Genomic DNA, 14,273 nt, shown 5'->3' with positions numbered 1-14,273 from the left:
AATCTCTTCCCTTGACTGAGCTTGGAACAAAGAGTCTGTTTCAGGAGTCTGGTGTCGGGTCTGAACTGACAGGCTGTGACCGGGGTCTCACTGATGGGGGCGTTGGCCGGAGGGGAGGACATTGATATTGGTTCACTGATCCTTCCAGTGTGTCTGGGGGACTCTGCAGACACGCGGTGCTACCTCATTGGTGACAGTGGAGTAAGAGTGTGAAGGGGCATTGTTTAAATTCCTGCCATTGTTCCCTTGTCTTGTTTGGTCAGCTCCATGGCGCATCTCGTAGACCCGCCACCTCACAGCTCCAGAGACCCGGATTCGATCCCAATCTCGGGTGCTGACTGTGTGGAGTTTGCACGTTCTTCCTGTGACCATGTGGGGTTCCTCTGGGATATTCCAGTTTCCTCCCACATCCCAAAGACGTGCGGGTTGGTGGGTTAATTGTCCGCAGGTGAGGGGTATCTGATGGGAGTTGATGGGAATGTGGGGAGAATAAAACAGTACAGTGCGGGGTTGGTGTAAATGGGTGATGGATGGGCAGCATGGATTCAGGGCCTGTCTCCCTGCTGGATCTCTCTGTGACTCTGCCTTTGTCTTCTCTAACCACGGCTTGTGCCACATCAGTGTTGGAGACTTTTTTTTAGAAGAACAGATGGAAAAGAGCCCTCCATTAACAGGTAGATCAGCCCCTCCCACCCCGGTCCTCACCTCCCCATCCTTCCCCTGCCCTGACCATGAGGCCTGGCACTCTCTGCCCTCCCTCCTCAGCTCAACACCACCCCTTGCTGAACAGAAACAGCATGACAGTCCCCTCCTCTGTACCGCAGACCCAGGCTCAGTCACACCCCCTGCTGACAGAATCTGAATCAGGTTTATTATCACTGACATAACACATGCAATGTGTTGTTTTATGGCAGCAGTACAGTGCAAAGATATAAAATTATTATAAATTTCAAAAATAAATAAATAGTGCAAAAACAAAGGAATATCAAGGTCGTGTTCTTGGGTTCATGGAACGTTCAGAAATCTGACGGTGGAGGGGAAGTAGCTGTTCCTGAATCATTGAGTGTGGGTCTTCAGGCTCCTGTACCTCCTCCCCGATGGTAGTAATGAGAAGAGGGCATGTCCTGGACTGAGAGGACCAAGGGCATGACTCCGGAACATTCTCCCACATTGTACAGTTCCCAACACAACAGGATCTGTGAAAGAGAACTGTGTGCAGAGCCATGTACTGAGGAGTATTCACATTTAACTTTCAATGGACACCAGAAACAAGGGCCTTTCCCCAGATTCCCCCCGGTTGCAATGCGAGGAACCTAATGCTGACTTGTACAGCAAGATCCCAGAGATTGTGATGATTGGCCAGGCATTCCGTCCCAGCGACATTGGTTGAGGGGTAGGTTCGGGCCCAGAGGGGAACTGCTCTTCCTGCGAAGTTTATTCCCTGCAGACGGTTCAAGGCCTTGCCTGAAAGTCGGCACCTTGCCCCAGTGCAAGCTCCTCCTTTGCTCGGTGTCTGTGGGGCGTTAGCGGGAGAAATTGGGACCAGACCTTCTGACTGAGTTGTTTATTTCTCAAATGGAAAGAGGGATGGCGGATTGGAGTGGCAGGTAGTACTGCTGCCTCACTGCTCCAGAGACCCAGGTTTCAATCCTGACCTCCGGCTGCTGGTGTTTAGCTGAAGGGGAACGAGCAGACACTAAAATAGGACGTGGAGGGTTAGTGTAAAGGGGTGGTTGATAGTTGACACAGGCTCGATGGGCCAAAGGGCCTGTTTCTGCTGTCTCTCTGTGTGGGAACATTCACGCTGATCCACAACTGATCCTGACGGAGGCAGGAGGCTGATCACACCCACGCTCCTCCTCCTCCTCCTGGTCCGCCCTGGGTTTATTCCAAAGGCAGGTCCGCCCCCTGCAATCCCTGCCTCCTGGCCCCTGCCTCCTGTCCCCTGCCCCCTTCTCCCTGCAATCCCTGCACCCCCCGTCCCCTGCACCCCTGCCCCCTGTCCCCTGCAATCCTTGCCCCCTCCCCCTGCACCCAGTCCCCTGCAATCCCTGTACTCCCTGTCCCCTGCCCCCTGCAATCCTGACCCCTGCCCCCTGTCTCCTGCCCTCTGCCTCTCTTCTGCCCCCTGCCCCTTGTGCCCTGCATCCTGCCCCCTGCAACCTGCACCCTGTCTCCTGCACCCTGCACCCCCCAGATGACATAGCCTAGCCTTTAGGGGAACCACGGTGCTTTAATCCAATTCCAGCGCACAGGGTTTGCACAACCCCTGTTACCACAGCAACACTGTCAACATGAGGGGGTTCTGCCACCCAGGAACACTCCAGAATTACACATGAGCTTTGGAATGTGAAGGTGCTTCATGACTACAGCCCCGAGTCTGCTCCATCTCTGCCCGGAGAGCAGGCCGAGGGGTTGGGAGAGGCGGGTGTGGGGTTGGGAGAGCTGGGCGAGGGGTTGGAGAGGCGGGATTGAGGTTGGATAATTGGATGCGAAGTGTAGTGACCCCAGGAGAATCCAGAGCCAGGCAGACATGCAGTTTATGGACAGCACTGCCACCCAGTGGGCAGAGCTGGTTGCTACAGGCTGGGATGGGAGCCTCACACCGGCAGTCGGGCACCTCCAGACCAGAAAGGAAACCAGAGTCTGTGGAGCCAGAGAGAAAATGAGCACTGTGAAGTTTGACGACTTCTGAACTATGTCACCCTTGCAGTCTTATCAAATGAGAAGGCTATAGATTCAAATCTCACTCCAGAGGCGAGCACAAAGATCACAGCGCAGTGCAGGGGGAGTGCCACCCTGTTGGAGGTGCTGTTATCTGGTGATGTCCCCTCTGCTTTTTTGGGTGGGTGCAAATGATTCCAGGAAACTGCCCTGGAAGAAGCATGGGAAGTCTATTCTGGGATGTGGCCGATGTTCTCTGGTAGTTTTTGGAATCTTGCTGTGCATAACTAAGCTGCAACCGTGACGTGAGCTGAAAAAATAAACTTGTCCAAATTTGTGACTAAAGGGGCTTGGGAAACGTTGGCTCTGCAATGCCATAACAGCACCATATCTGGCCTCTGCACCTCAGTAAAAACCCGGTTCCATGCGCTGTGGGGAAGGTTGACTGAGATTAATCTCGATTTAATTTCATCTCTGAGTATTTGTGACAGAAACAGGCACGATGGTGCTGGTATTAGTTTATTATTGTCACTTGTATCGAGGTACAGTGAAAAGCTTGTCTTACAAACTGATCGTACAGGTCAATTCATTACACAGTGCAGTTCTATTGAGTCAGTACAGAGTGCATTGATGTAGTACAGGTAAAAACAATAACAGTACAGAGTAAAGTGTCACAGCTACAGAGAAAGTGCAGTGCAATAAGGTGCAAGGTCACAACAAGGTAGATCATGAGGTCATAGTCCATCTCATTGTATAAGGGAACCATTCAATAGTCTTATCACAGTGGGATAGAAGCTGTCCTTAAGTCTGGTGGTCCGTGCCCTCAGGCTCCTGTATCTTCTACCCAATGGAAGAGAAGAGAAGAGAGAATGTCCCGGGTGGGTGGGGTGGCTGCTTCACCAAGGCAGCGAGAGGTAAAGGCAGAGTCCAAGAAGGGGAGGCTGGGCCAAATGGCCTGAATTGAGCTGTAAATTTTCAATGATTCTCTATCACTGTTCCTTCATCCTTGCTGGATCTCAATCCTGGAACTCCCCACAACAGCACCACTGAGTCACGGAGAGAGAGGGGTCAAAGATGGAGGGAACACAGAGAGGGAGGACACAGAGAGGGGAGACAGAGAGAGGAGGGTCACTGAGAGAGGCGGGACGCAGAGGGGGGCACAGAGAGAGGGGAACACAGAGTGGGGACACAGGGGGGCAGGGGCACGGGGGGACACAGGGGTCAGAGGTCACAGAGAGGGGGCACACAGGGGGGTCAGAGGTCACAGAGGGGGACACAGAGGGGGGGACACAGAAGGGGACACAGAGATGCAGCACAGAAACAGCCCTTTGACCCACTGAGTCTGTGCTGACCACGAACCACCCATTTACACGAACCCCACCCTAACCCCAGATTCTACCCCTCACCCACGCACTAGGAGCAATTACTGTGACCAATTAACCCACCAACCCACACGCCTCTGGGGTGTGGGAGGAAACCGGAGCACCCGGGAGAAACCCACAGGGTCACAGGGAGAATGTGCAAATTCCACACCGACAGCGCTGGAGGTCGGGATTGAACTGGAGTCTCTAGAGCTGTGAGGCAGCAGCTCTACCCACTGAAACGTGGAGAGAAGCTATGGTTTTGAAACCTCCTTCATTTGTTGGTAACCCAGTCCCTGATACAAAGTGTTATTGCAGGCAACCCAATACTTAAAGACATCCTTCACAGGTATGAAGGGTGGACACAGTGTGACATTGATGCAACAGAGAACCTGTTGCCATTTGAGCAGGAGTAGGTACACTGATCTCTGATGAAGAAACTGCAAATATTTGAGGAATTTGGAGCATTCTCCCTCAAAGGGAGCCTGCAGTTTCTCTGTGTATTCTCACCTTGAACATGTGACCTCCCATTTGCTGGGATGTGGGATAATTGTAGCGGGAGGAAGATGTTTGCTCCCGTAGAGACCAGAGTTAGGGCCCACGAGTACAAGGGAGGGTCTCAGGGACCCACTTCAGAAGCATCTTTACCCAGAGAGTGGGAAACATGTTGAACTCACCCCAAAGGACTGAGCGGTGTAAGTGCATGAGGGAGAGAGGATAGAAGGATCTGGTACCCTGAGAGGAAAGAGTCTCGTGTGGAGCAAAAGGCCTACAGGCCAGAGCTCTCCTGTCCGTTCACGGAATCTGGGCAAGAGTGCAAAAGCTGGCACGTTGTTGAGAAGGTGGGGGTGGGCTACAGTCAGAACCGCTGCAGTCGGTGCAATGAAGGTGCCCCTGCTGCTCCCACGCTGCTGCTGCTGAGGGAGGGAGCTCCAGGACTCCAGGTGACGATGAAGGAATGGCGATACAAAATCATTGAAAACTTACAATGCAGAACAAGGCCAATGAGCCCATCGTGTCCATGATGGACCCACCCAGCACAATCCCACCATTTTCCAGGATCTCCTCATATTCCTGGAGATCCCAAACCCATGAAGAAGTTACTTGAACATGGACTGTGTTCCCTTGAATGGATGCAGTTGGTGGTTGATCTGACTGAGATGTTCAATATGTTGAAATCATTTGATATTATTGATATGGAGAAAATATTTGCTTTGGTGTAGGAAGTGAGACTGAGGGGACACAGAGCAAGGAAAAGTAGGACGAGGGAACTTTTCCTTCTGCAGCGCACTCTGGAAGTCTCGGTCCTCTCCCCACAGGCTGGGAGTGAAGTGAGTGCAGGGACTTCTGCAGGGACTTCTGCAGGGACCTTCTGCAGGCTTCAGTGAGTTAAGCAGTAGGCCGTAAAAGCCTCTTCTTGTTCCCCACTTTTGTAGCAAACCCATGTGCTGGTTCTGGAGTTCCCTACCTGGTGTTTGAGAAGTTAGTACGGGAGCCTGAGGGAACACCCCACCAGGCCCAAGGACAGCTTCTATCCCATGGTCATAAGACTATCGAACGGTTCCCTTATACGATGAGATGGACTCTTGATCTCACAATCTACCTTATTGTGACCTTGCACCTTATTGTCTATCTGCAATGCACTTCCCTGTAGCTGTGAAACTACTCTGTATTCTGTTATTGTTTTTACCCTGCACTACTTCACTGCACTCTGTACTAACTCAATGTACCTGCACTGTGTAATGAATTGATCTGTACAAACGGTATGCAAGACAAGTTTTTCACTGTACCTCGGTGCAAGTGACAATAATAAACCAATCCCAATACCAATAATCTTGGTAGCAACCTTCTGTGTTACGGCATTGGGCAGGATGAGAACATGGGATTTAGGAGCAGGAATAGGCAACTCAAGCCTTTACCCTCTTGCATTCTGGTCTACCCTCCATAACATTTCACCCTTGTTACCAAGACTCTATCTCCCTCTGCCTTTATAAAGTACAAAGCCTCGCCTCACACTGCCCTTTGAGGAAGGGTCCCAAAGACTCACTGTCCTCCGAGAGAAATAGTTTCATCTTGACTCTGCCTTAAATGAGCAACCCCTTATTTTAAACAGTGACCCCAATACTAGGTTCTCACACAGGAGGAACCACTCTCCACACCACTCAACACCCCTTAGGATCTTGTAGGTTTCAATCAAGTCACCTCTCACTCCTCAAAGCCCTGCAGATACAAGCCCACCCTGTCCCACCTCTCCACCCGTTCCGGATATTCACTGAGAGAATCTTCTCTGAACTGCTTCCAATGCACTAACTCCCTTAAATAAGGAGACCATTACTGTAAGTAGTACTCCAGATGTGGTCTCACTTGTGCTCTATACAACTGAAGTATAACCTCCTCATTCTTATATTCAATTCTCTCAGCAATAAACAATAACATTCTATCAGCTTTTCAATTGGTAATTGCTTTATTATTGTCACATGTACCAAGGCACAGTGAAAAACTTTGTTTTGCATGCCATCCACACAGATCATTTCACCCCACCAGTACATTGAGGCAGTACAAGGGAAAACAATAACAGAATGCAGAATATTGCAAAATTATTCCTTTCAATTTTCAATTGGGAAAATCTGTATCAACAGATCCACAGCAATTTAGGAAGGTCATGAGAGATCTTTTTTCCTTAATAGCTCATGGATAACTTAATAATAAAATTTTAGGGACTGCTGTGGGATTTAGGATGGATTATGCAATGGGAATAACAGTAACTTTCACCTCTAAAATCGGGGACAGATTCAGCCCCAACTCATGGGCTGAGATTCTGTTGTGAGACATTTAAAGGTTTTGACTGGGCCTGAGTCACAAACTCGTCTCCGAGCCGTGACTCCCTCGGCAGTAGAGGACAGCAAGCTGGAGAATTTTCGCCTACATGTTCACTGTAATTGTGACTCACAGCCTGTGATCCCCATCAGGGGATGTCCTAGACACTCCCCCCCCCCCCCCCCCCACCTGGGCTGAGCATTGTAGAGTTGTATCGCACAGAAACGACCCCCTGTGTCCATGACGACCATCAAGTACTTTCCCCTTCACTAGCGCTTGGCCTCTCAGTCTCGGTGATTCACGTGTTTGTCCTGAAGCTTCTTAAATGTCAGCATCCCTGCCTCCAGCACCACTCAGGCAGTCCAATCACCCTCTGGGGGACAAACATTCATCCTCAGATCCCCTCGAAACATTTCACACCTTCCCTAAACCTCACCCACTCAGAGTGTTTAAGTGTCTCACAACAGAATCTCAGCAGTGAGTTGGGGCTGAGGTTGTCACATGATTTCAGACGTGAAAGGTGACTGTTCCCATTGTCTGACCCACACTAAATCCCAAGGCCTCTTGCTCTGGCTACCTCAGTAATAACACAGGCCTTTCGGCCCTTCTCTTCCTGGTGCTGTTTGTGCTTCAGAACCGCCTCCTCCCCTGTCACCTCCCCATTACCTCACCATCCCCCTCCCCATCACCTCCCCGTCACCTCACCATCCCCCTCCCCATCACCCTCTCCCCGTGATTTCTCCATGTTCTTGCTCCCTCCAGACTGTGTGAGGAAATGGCTTTACCCCACAAGGGAAATAGTTCCCCTCTATCACTGCCTTATAATTGTCACACACACAAGTATGGTGAGGTACAGGCACAAGGAAAAACTTGCAGCAGCATCACAGGCGTGTAGGTTCAGACAACACACAGAACATGAATTATACATAAATTGTACAAGGCAGTCTTCCATACTAAAGATATCACAACATAACTGATCCATAAATTCAGTCCTCATATCTCAGAACGACATAGAAGGAGGCCATTTGGCCCATCAAGCCAATGCTGGCTCTCAGAGCATCCCCAAGTCCTATGTCCCCCCATAAACTGTTTTTCTCAATGTGCCTATACACTGCCCTCTGATTTTCTTACCATCCACCTACACTTGTAACCAATTAACCTACCGACCAGCAAATCTCTGGGATGCAATCACAGATACAAACTCCACACTGACAGCACCGGAGGTCAGCTGTGCAGACATTTCTTGCTTCCACTCATGGAGTGCTGCTTTGACCCCTCACATTTTCTGGGTCCATATTTAACCACGAGCTGCTCTTCTTTCTCTGCAGGTCTGTGAGGGAGCAGAGTAATGATCACCCTCCTTTACACCATGGTCGCTTTGTATCTTGGGAACATCCAGGCTGCTCCTGTGCAATCAGACGTCGCCTCGACAGGCCGTGGCTCTGGTTGGGACAGGCTGGGACTGCAACCCCGGCTGATGGAGAGCGAGATGGTCGATGAGGCGACTGGAGAGAGCCCTCTGGAGGAGGTGATGCTGGACATGCAGGGTCTAGACTCTGAGATCTCGAGCAAGGAGTGGGACCTCTACTCCCCAAGGGTGATCCTGGCCACCAGACCCCCTGGTGACCCACCCTTGCTCTTTATCATGGAGGAGTCTCTGAGCCAGACTGAGATGGCTAACAGGACTTCAAGGGTGAAGAGGCAGTCAGCGAGTGTGGACCCATCCCGCAGGGGCGACCTCTCGGTGTGTGACAGCAGCAGCGAGTGGGTGACGGACCGAAGGGTAGCCGTGGACGTCCTGGGCAAGACAGTGACCATCCTGACAGACGTGCCCACCTCCACCGGCCCCCTCAAACAGTACTTTTATGAGACCAAGTGTAATGAGCGTTCCTCCACCGCGCAGGGTGGGTGCAGGGGCGTCGACAAGAGGCACTGGATCTCAGAGTGCAAGACCAAGCAATCGTACGTGCGAGCTCTGACCATGGACGCCCAGAAGCGAATGGGTTGGCGTTGGATACGGATAGACACCTCCTGTGTCTGCACACTGATCAACCGGACCGGACGGGTGTGACCTTCATCCTTCTTTGGCCCAGGACCCAAATCCACCCCCTCCTTTTTATTTGGTGTTATCTATATTGTTGTAAATATATAAAATATATAAATTATTTCACTAAGTTTTATGGATTGCATGTAAAAAGTTATGTTTATACATTGAACTGCTGTATTTATTCCTGAATTTACATATTGGTACCGTTTGTATTAACTTATTGTATTTTGAAATATACTTTTCTTCACTTGACACTGTGTCTTGGTACAGCTGTGGGGAGTCTATAAGCTGGTTATGGGCCAGTGCAATTAGTGGCGCGGGGTTCAGGAGAGGAAAGTGCTGCTTTTAATTTCCAAGCCTGGGTCATTTGGGGTTGGGGAGGGGCAGGGACGGTCGCCACTGTGGTATGCCGTCTCAGGCTGCCAAGTGTACCTGCAGTGTGACTGTTTACATAGCAAGTCGCCACTGTGAAAAATGGGATTAGGAGAGAAGAGTTTGTACAAGGCAGACTTCTGCTGCTCCACTGTGATGGTGTAGGGCAGACGTCCAGATGTATTTATTCTGCAAGGCAGGGTTTTGGGTCGTGGCAGGGGTTCTCTGCAGGTTCCGAATTACAGTAAAGTTCTGATAATCCGGCACCCTTGGGACTTTGATAGGGCCGGACCAGCAGATTATCTGGACTATTGAATGTTACTTCCACTTACACACAAACACACTGTTATTTCACATTTTACATGTTACCCCGTGGGTTTAAAGGGAGCAGGAAATATGGCAGCACTCTGGACCCCAACTCCAGTCACAAACCTCCCATGTTCCTGACCCCAACTCAGCTCCCGGATCCTGACTGCATTCCCGATTCCTGCCCCTGATCCTGACCCCAGCTCCCGGCTCCCAGCTCCCGGCTCCTGCTTCCTGGCTGTACTCTCACCCCATACCCCTGACCCCGGTTCTGGCCATACACCCTGCTTGGTCTCTGACCCACGGCTCATACTCCAGACAACAGAGTGACCCAGAGACCAGACTGTCAGGATTTCTGAACAATCAGATGTCAGATTTTGGGAATTTTACTGCAAATCAGTGTGACCACAGCACTGCCATGTGGGAGCATGTAAAGCAGCATGTTGTAGAGTTTTGCCCAGTACTCTTCTGATTCCACTTGATGTTGCTTTGCAAAGCACACTGGACCTTTGAATCAGGCCATGTTTTTCTCAATATGTATCCCCACAGATAAATATCAGGGTGGGGGGGGTGCCTTCCTTAACATTGTAAACCTGAAGGGAGAATGTCTGCCTGAGGCACAGCAGGGATCATTCACTTGTGCTGCTGTAATGGCAGGTTTGGAAAGTATTGGGGAGAGACAGGTTCGCTGGTCAAGGATCCCAGACACACCTTGTCAGGGTAAATTGAATGTTATGGAGACCACTCTCTTATCCAAATGCTGCCTAGAGAGGGGTCGAACAGGGAGAAAGAGAAGGAAATGTGCCTGTATAATCCAGGGAGAGAACTTACCACTGGTGTAACTCAACAACCCGTAGTATTATGTTGTGAATTAATGATTTAACTATGTGCAGCTTCACAAATAGGGAACCAACATTGACAGGCGACCAGCTGATCCCGGGATCAAACCCACTGTGAGACCCTTTACCTTCAACCCCAACAGGACTACACGGACATGTGATTTCTCTTTTGGTGTGATGACTCAGCCCTCCATCTGAATGGACTGAGCATACAATGGAGCGACCGCCATTCTGGGCCAGGTGGAGGCTATCCAATTGGAATTATTTTGGTGAGGTTAATTGGAAAATTGTGACCAATCTCTACCCAGTTTGTTACTCAGGACAGCCAGATTCAAACCCAGGTCCTAGGGGTGGAAAGTTCTCAGTGGTACAGTGGGGGGCCCTGAGCTGAAGGTGTGGGTTCAAGACCCACTCCGGACTTGAGGACAAGTTGAAGCGGACTCTTCTGAAGCAGCAGTGAGGGACAGTTGTACTGCTGGATGTGTCTTCTTCTGGAGGTGGTATTAAACCAAAGCACTCTCTGCCCTCTTAGGGCTAACACTAAAGCTCCTATTTGAACATACGTGAAAGAAGTTGTCTGATGTGTCCTGGACAACCCTTATCCCTCATCCAGGGTCGTTAATCTGGTCTTGATCTGGTTTCTGTTTGTGGAATCTTGCTGTGTGTGAATTGGCTGCTGCATTTTCTACACTGTAACAGTCACTGCATCTCACAGTCAGTCGGGGGGTGTCCAAGGTATAAAAGTAATTCTTTTGTTTGAACAAATTAGTTACTTACTCAAAGCCTCTTGGCCAATGCCTCCACCAGCGATTCAGGAGTTAAATGTTCATCTCCTGGACACTGTTAGGAGGAATAATAAATCAGAAGCATTAAAACTCATCATTTTCTTTGACTACTTCTGTTTATTGGTTGTAAAAAGAGGTCACGTTGGGGACAGGAGAGAGTTGTTTGACCATCTGGTAAGTTCCATGGTGAAACCTCCAGAACTCCCCCCATCACTGTGCAACACGACCTACAAAACCTCCCTCGACTTTTCCTGATGATGTTCCAGAACCATTGGGTCACTCCAGTCCATGCCAGTGTTGCTGCTCCTCTTTAGCCTTGTCCCCCTCTCTTTATTCTTTACCCTAAAGACTAAACCACTGGGGGTATCTGAGGAGGAAGTAGATCATTTTTTGAAAGATGGGGAGGACTGAGGGTGATGGGGAACTGGAAAAATGAGGCCTGGGGCATATCAGCCATGGTTATATCGAATGGCAGGGCAGGCTTTAGGAGCCAAGTGACCTCTCCTATTTTCTTATGTTCTTGTGTTTAGTCAACTTCCTCTTTAAACCCACCTCCCTACTCTCCTCCTCACTCCACCAGAGCAGCCTACCCATAACTTTGAGCCTTGATTCCTAGATCTAGATTTCTCAGCCAGGGGGAACATCCTGTTTATATCCCGTTAATCCCTCCAAGAGTTTTAAATGTTTCAAGGTCACCTGTCTTTGAAACTCTGGGAATAATGGTCTAATTTAAACCTCTCTTCACACCACAGAAGTTAAGATTCAATCTATATGAATTCTCATTGCAACTACATCCCTTTTAAAGTAAGCAGACCAAAATACTCAGTACGGTTTCACCAAGGCCTGTATCATGCAAGGCACTTTTATTCATACTCAAATCCATGAGCATGAAAGGCCAACATCCAGTTTTCTTCCTGACTGCCTGCCACACATACATGTTACCTTTCGGCAACCTATGTAGATGGACATCATGGTCTTTTTGAATATCAACATTTCTCTTTTAAAGAATATTTGGTATTTCTGCATATTCTTCCACAATGTACTCCATCTGCCAAGATGTTGCCTATTCACTCACCCCTATTGCCTTCTTTGTATCCACACAACAACCTCAACATCTCTATCGCTGGATACTGAGGGGGCCTGAGATCTTTATATCCTCTTTAGCCGCAGTTAGTCTCAGAAGACCGGAAAATAGCCAACATTGTTTCTTTGTTTAAATAGGGTAATTGGGATAATCCAGGAAATTACATCAGTAGCAGGAGAATTATTGGAGAAGATTGTTAGAGACAGAATTGACTCAACTTTGGAAGGCATGAACTTATTGGGGATAGTTAGCAAGGCTTTGTACGGGGCAGGTCATGTCTCACAAATCTGAGCTTTTTGAGGAGGAGATGAAGATGATTGATGAAGCTCAGACAGTGGATGTTGTCTACATGGACTTTAGTAAAGTACTTAACGAGGTTCCTCATGGTAGGTGATTCCAAAAGATTAAGTCACGTGGGATCCATAGTGACTTGGTAGGTTAGATTCAAAACTGGCTTGGTCATGAAAGACAGCTGGCAATGTTTAAGAGGCCAGAACAGACAGAGGATGGAGGGAGACACAAGAGACTGGAAGTGCTGAATCTGGAACAACACACAAGATGCTGGAGAACAGCAGGTCAGGCAGCACCTGTGGAAGGAAATGGACAGTCAGCATTTTGGGTCAGGGCCCTTCATCTGGACTGCAGATGATCATTGCTAGAGGGTAGAGGGATATAGAGGGACTTCCTTCAATAGAACAATAGTGGGAGGTAATAAATAACAGCCAATGGAAACCAGCAACGTGTGCCATTGGGAGGCAGTCACTTGGAGCAAGTGGGAAAGTTGGCAAATGGAGATGATGGGAAGTGGGGAATAGGAGCAAATGGATGGCTTCAATGGGCCGACAGGATGCAGCCAAAAGGAGCCGATAGATTCCAGGTAGCTAGAACAGGGGGACACTGACAAGGTATCAGTGGGAGGCAGGAACTTCAGGAGGCAACAATAGAAGGGCAGGTCCTGTTTGACAAATGGCCGAGGCCTCGAACAACTATTTTGTGTCAGTCTCCACGGTGGAGGACACGTCTAACATGCCAAAGAGAGATGTTATGGATGCTATGGGAGGTGAGAACCTCTATACAATCGCTGTCACTAAAGAGGTAGTGATGAGCAAACTAGTGGATCTAAAGGTAGACAAGTCCCCTGGTCCTGATGGGATGCATCCCAGGGTACTGAAAGAAATGGTGGAAGTTAGAGTAGAGGTATTTGTGATAATTTACCAAAATTCTCTGGACTCTGGGCAGGTCCCAGGAGATTGGAAGACAGCGAATGTTACGCCATTGTTTAAAAATAGGATGTAGGCAAAAGGCAGGTAACTATAGGCCAGTTAGCTTAATGTCTGTATTTAGGAAAATGCTTGAAGCTAGCGTTAAGGAAGATATAGCAAGACATCTGGATAGAAGTGGTTCCATCAGGCAGACGCAGCATGGATTCAGGAAGGGCAGGTCCTGTTTGACAAGCTGACTGGAGTTCTTTCAGGATATAATGAGCGCAGTCGATAGAGGGGAACAGGTGGATGTTGTATACTTGGATTTCCAGAAGGTGTTTGATAAGGTGCCGCATAAAAGGCTTATCCATAAGACAAGGATACATGGAGTTGGGGGTAATGTATTAGCTTGGATAGAGGATTGGTTGACCAATAGAAGGCAGAGAGTTGGGTAAATGGGTGTTTCTCACATTGGCAATCAGTAGTGAGCGGGGTGCTGCAGGGGTCAATGCTGGGCCTGCAATTGTTCACGGTATACATTAACCATTTGGAAGAGGGGACGGAGTGTAGTGTATCTAAGTTTGCTGATGACACTAAATTGAGTGGAAAAGCAAACTGTGCAGAGGATACAGAGAGTCTGCAGAGAGATATAGATAGGTTAAGTGAGTGGACAAGGTCTGGCAGATGGAGTTCAATGTTAGTAAATGTGAGGTCATCTGCTTAGGAAGGAAAAATAGAAGATAAGAATATTATTTAAATGGTGAAAGATTGCAGCATGCTGTTGTGCAGAGGGACT

The 14,273-nt window shown here is 49.0% G+C and overlaps 1 protein-coding gene across 3 annotated transcripts in view; it reads left to right on the top strand.

Moving 5' to 3' along the window:
* The window catches only part of LOC127585454 (neurotrophin-4-like), a 73,592-nt gene extending 64,663 nt beyond the window's left edge, over nt 1-8,929 (top strand). For all 3 annotated transcript variants that reach the window (XM_052042914.1, XM_052042913.1, XM_052042915.1), the window contains one exon: nt 8,171-8,929. In XM_052042914.1, the coding sequence (XP_051898874.1) occupies nt 8,191-8,913 (723 nt within the window). In that variant the 5' untranslated portion in view covers nt 8,171-8,190 and the 3' untranslated portion in view covers nt 8,914-8,929. The remainder of the gene's footprint in view (nt 1-8,170) is intronic.
* Nucleotides 8,930-14,273: the final 5,344 nt, after the last annotated feature.

Source organism: Pristis pectinata, chromosome 33 (genome assembly GCF_009764475.1).
Source record: "Pristis pectinata isolate sPriPec2 chromosome 33, sPriPec2.1.pri, whole genome shotgun sequence".
NCBI lineage: Eukaryota > Metazoa > Chordata > Chondrichthyes > Rhinopristiformes > Pristidae > Pristis > Pristis pectinata.
This window is presented reverse-complemented; position numbering and strand designations above follow the sequence as displayed.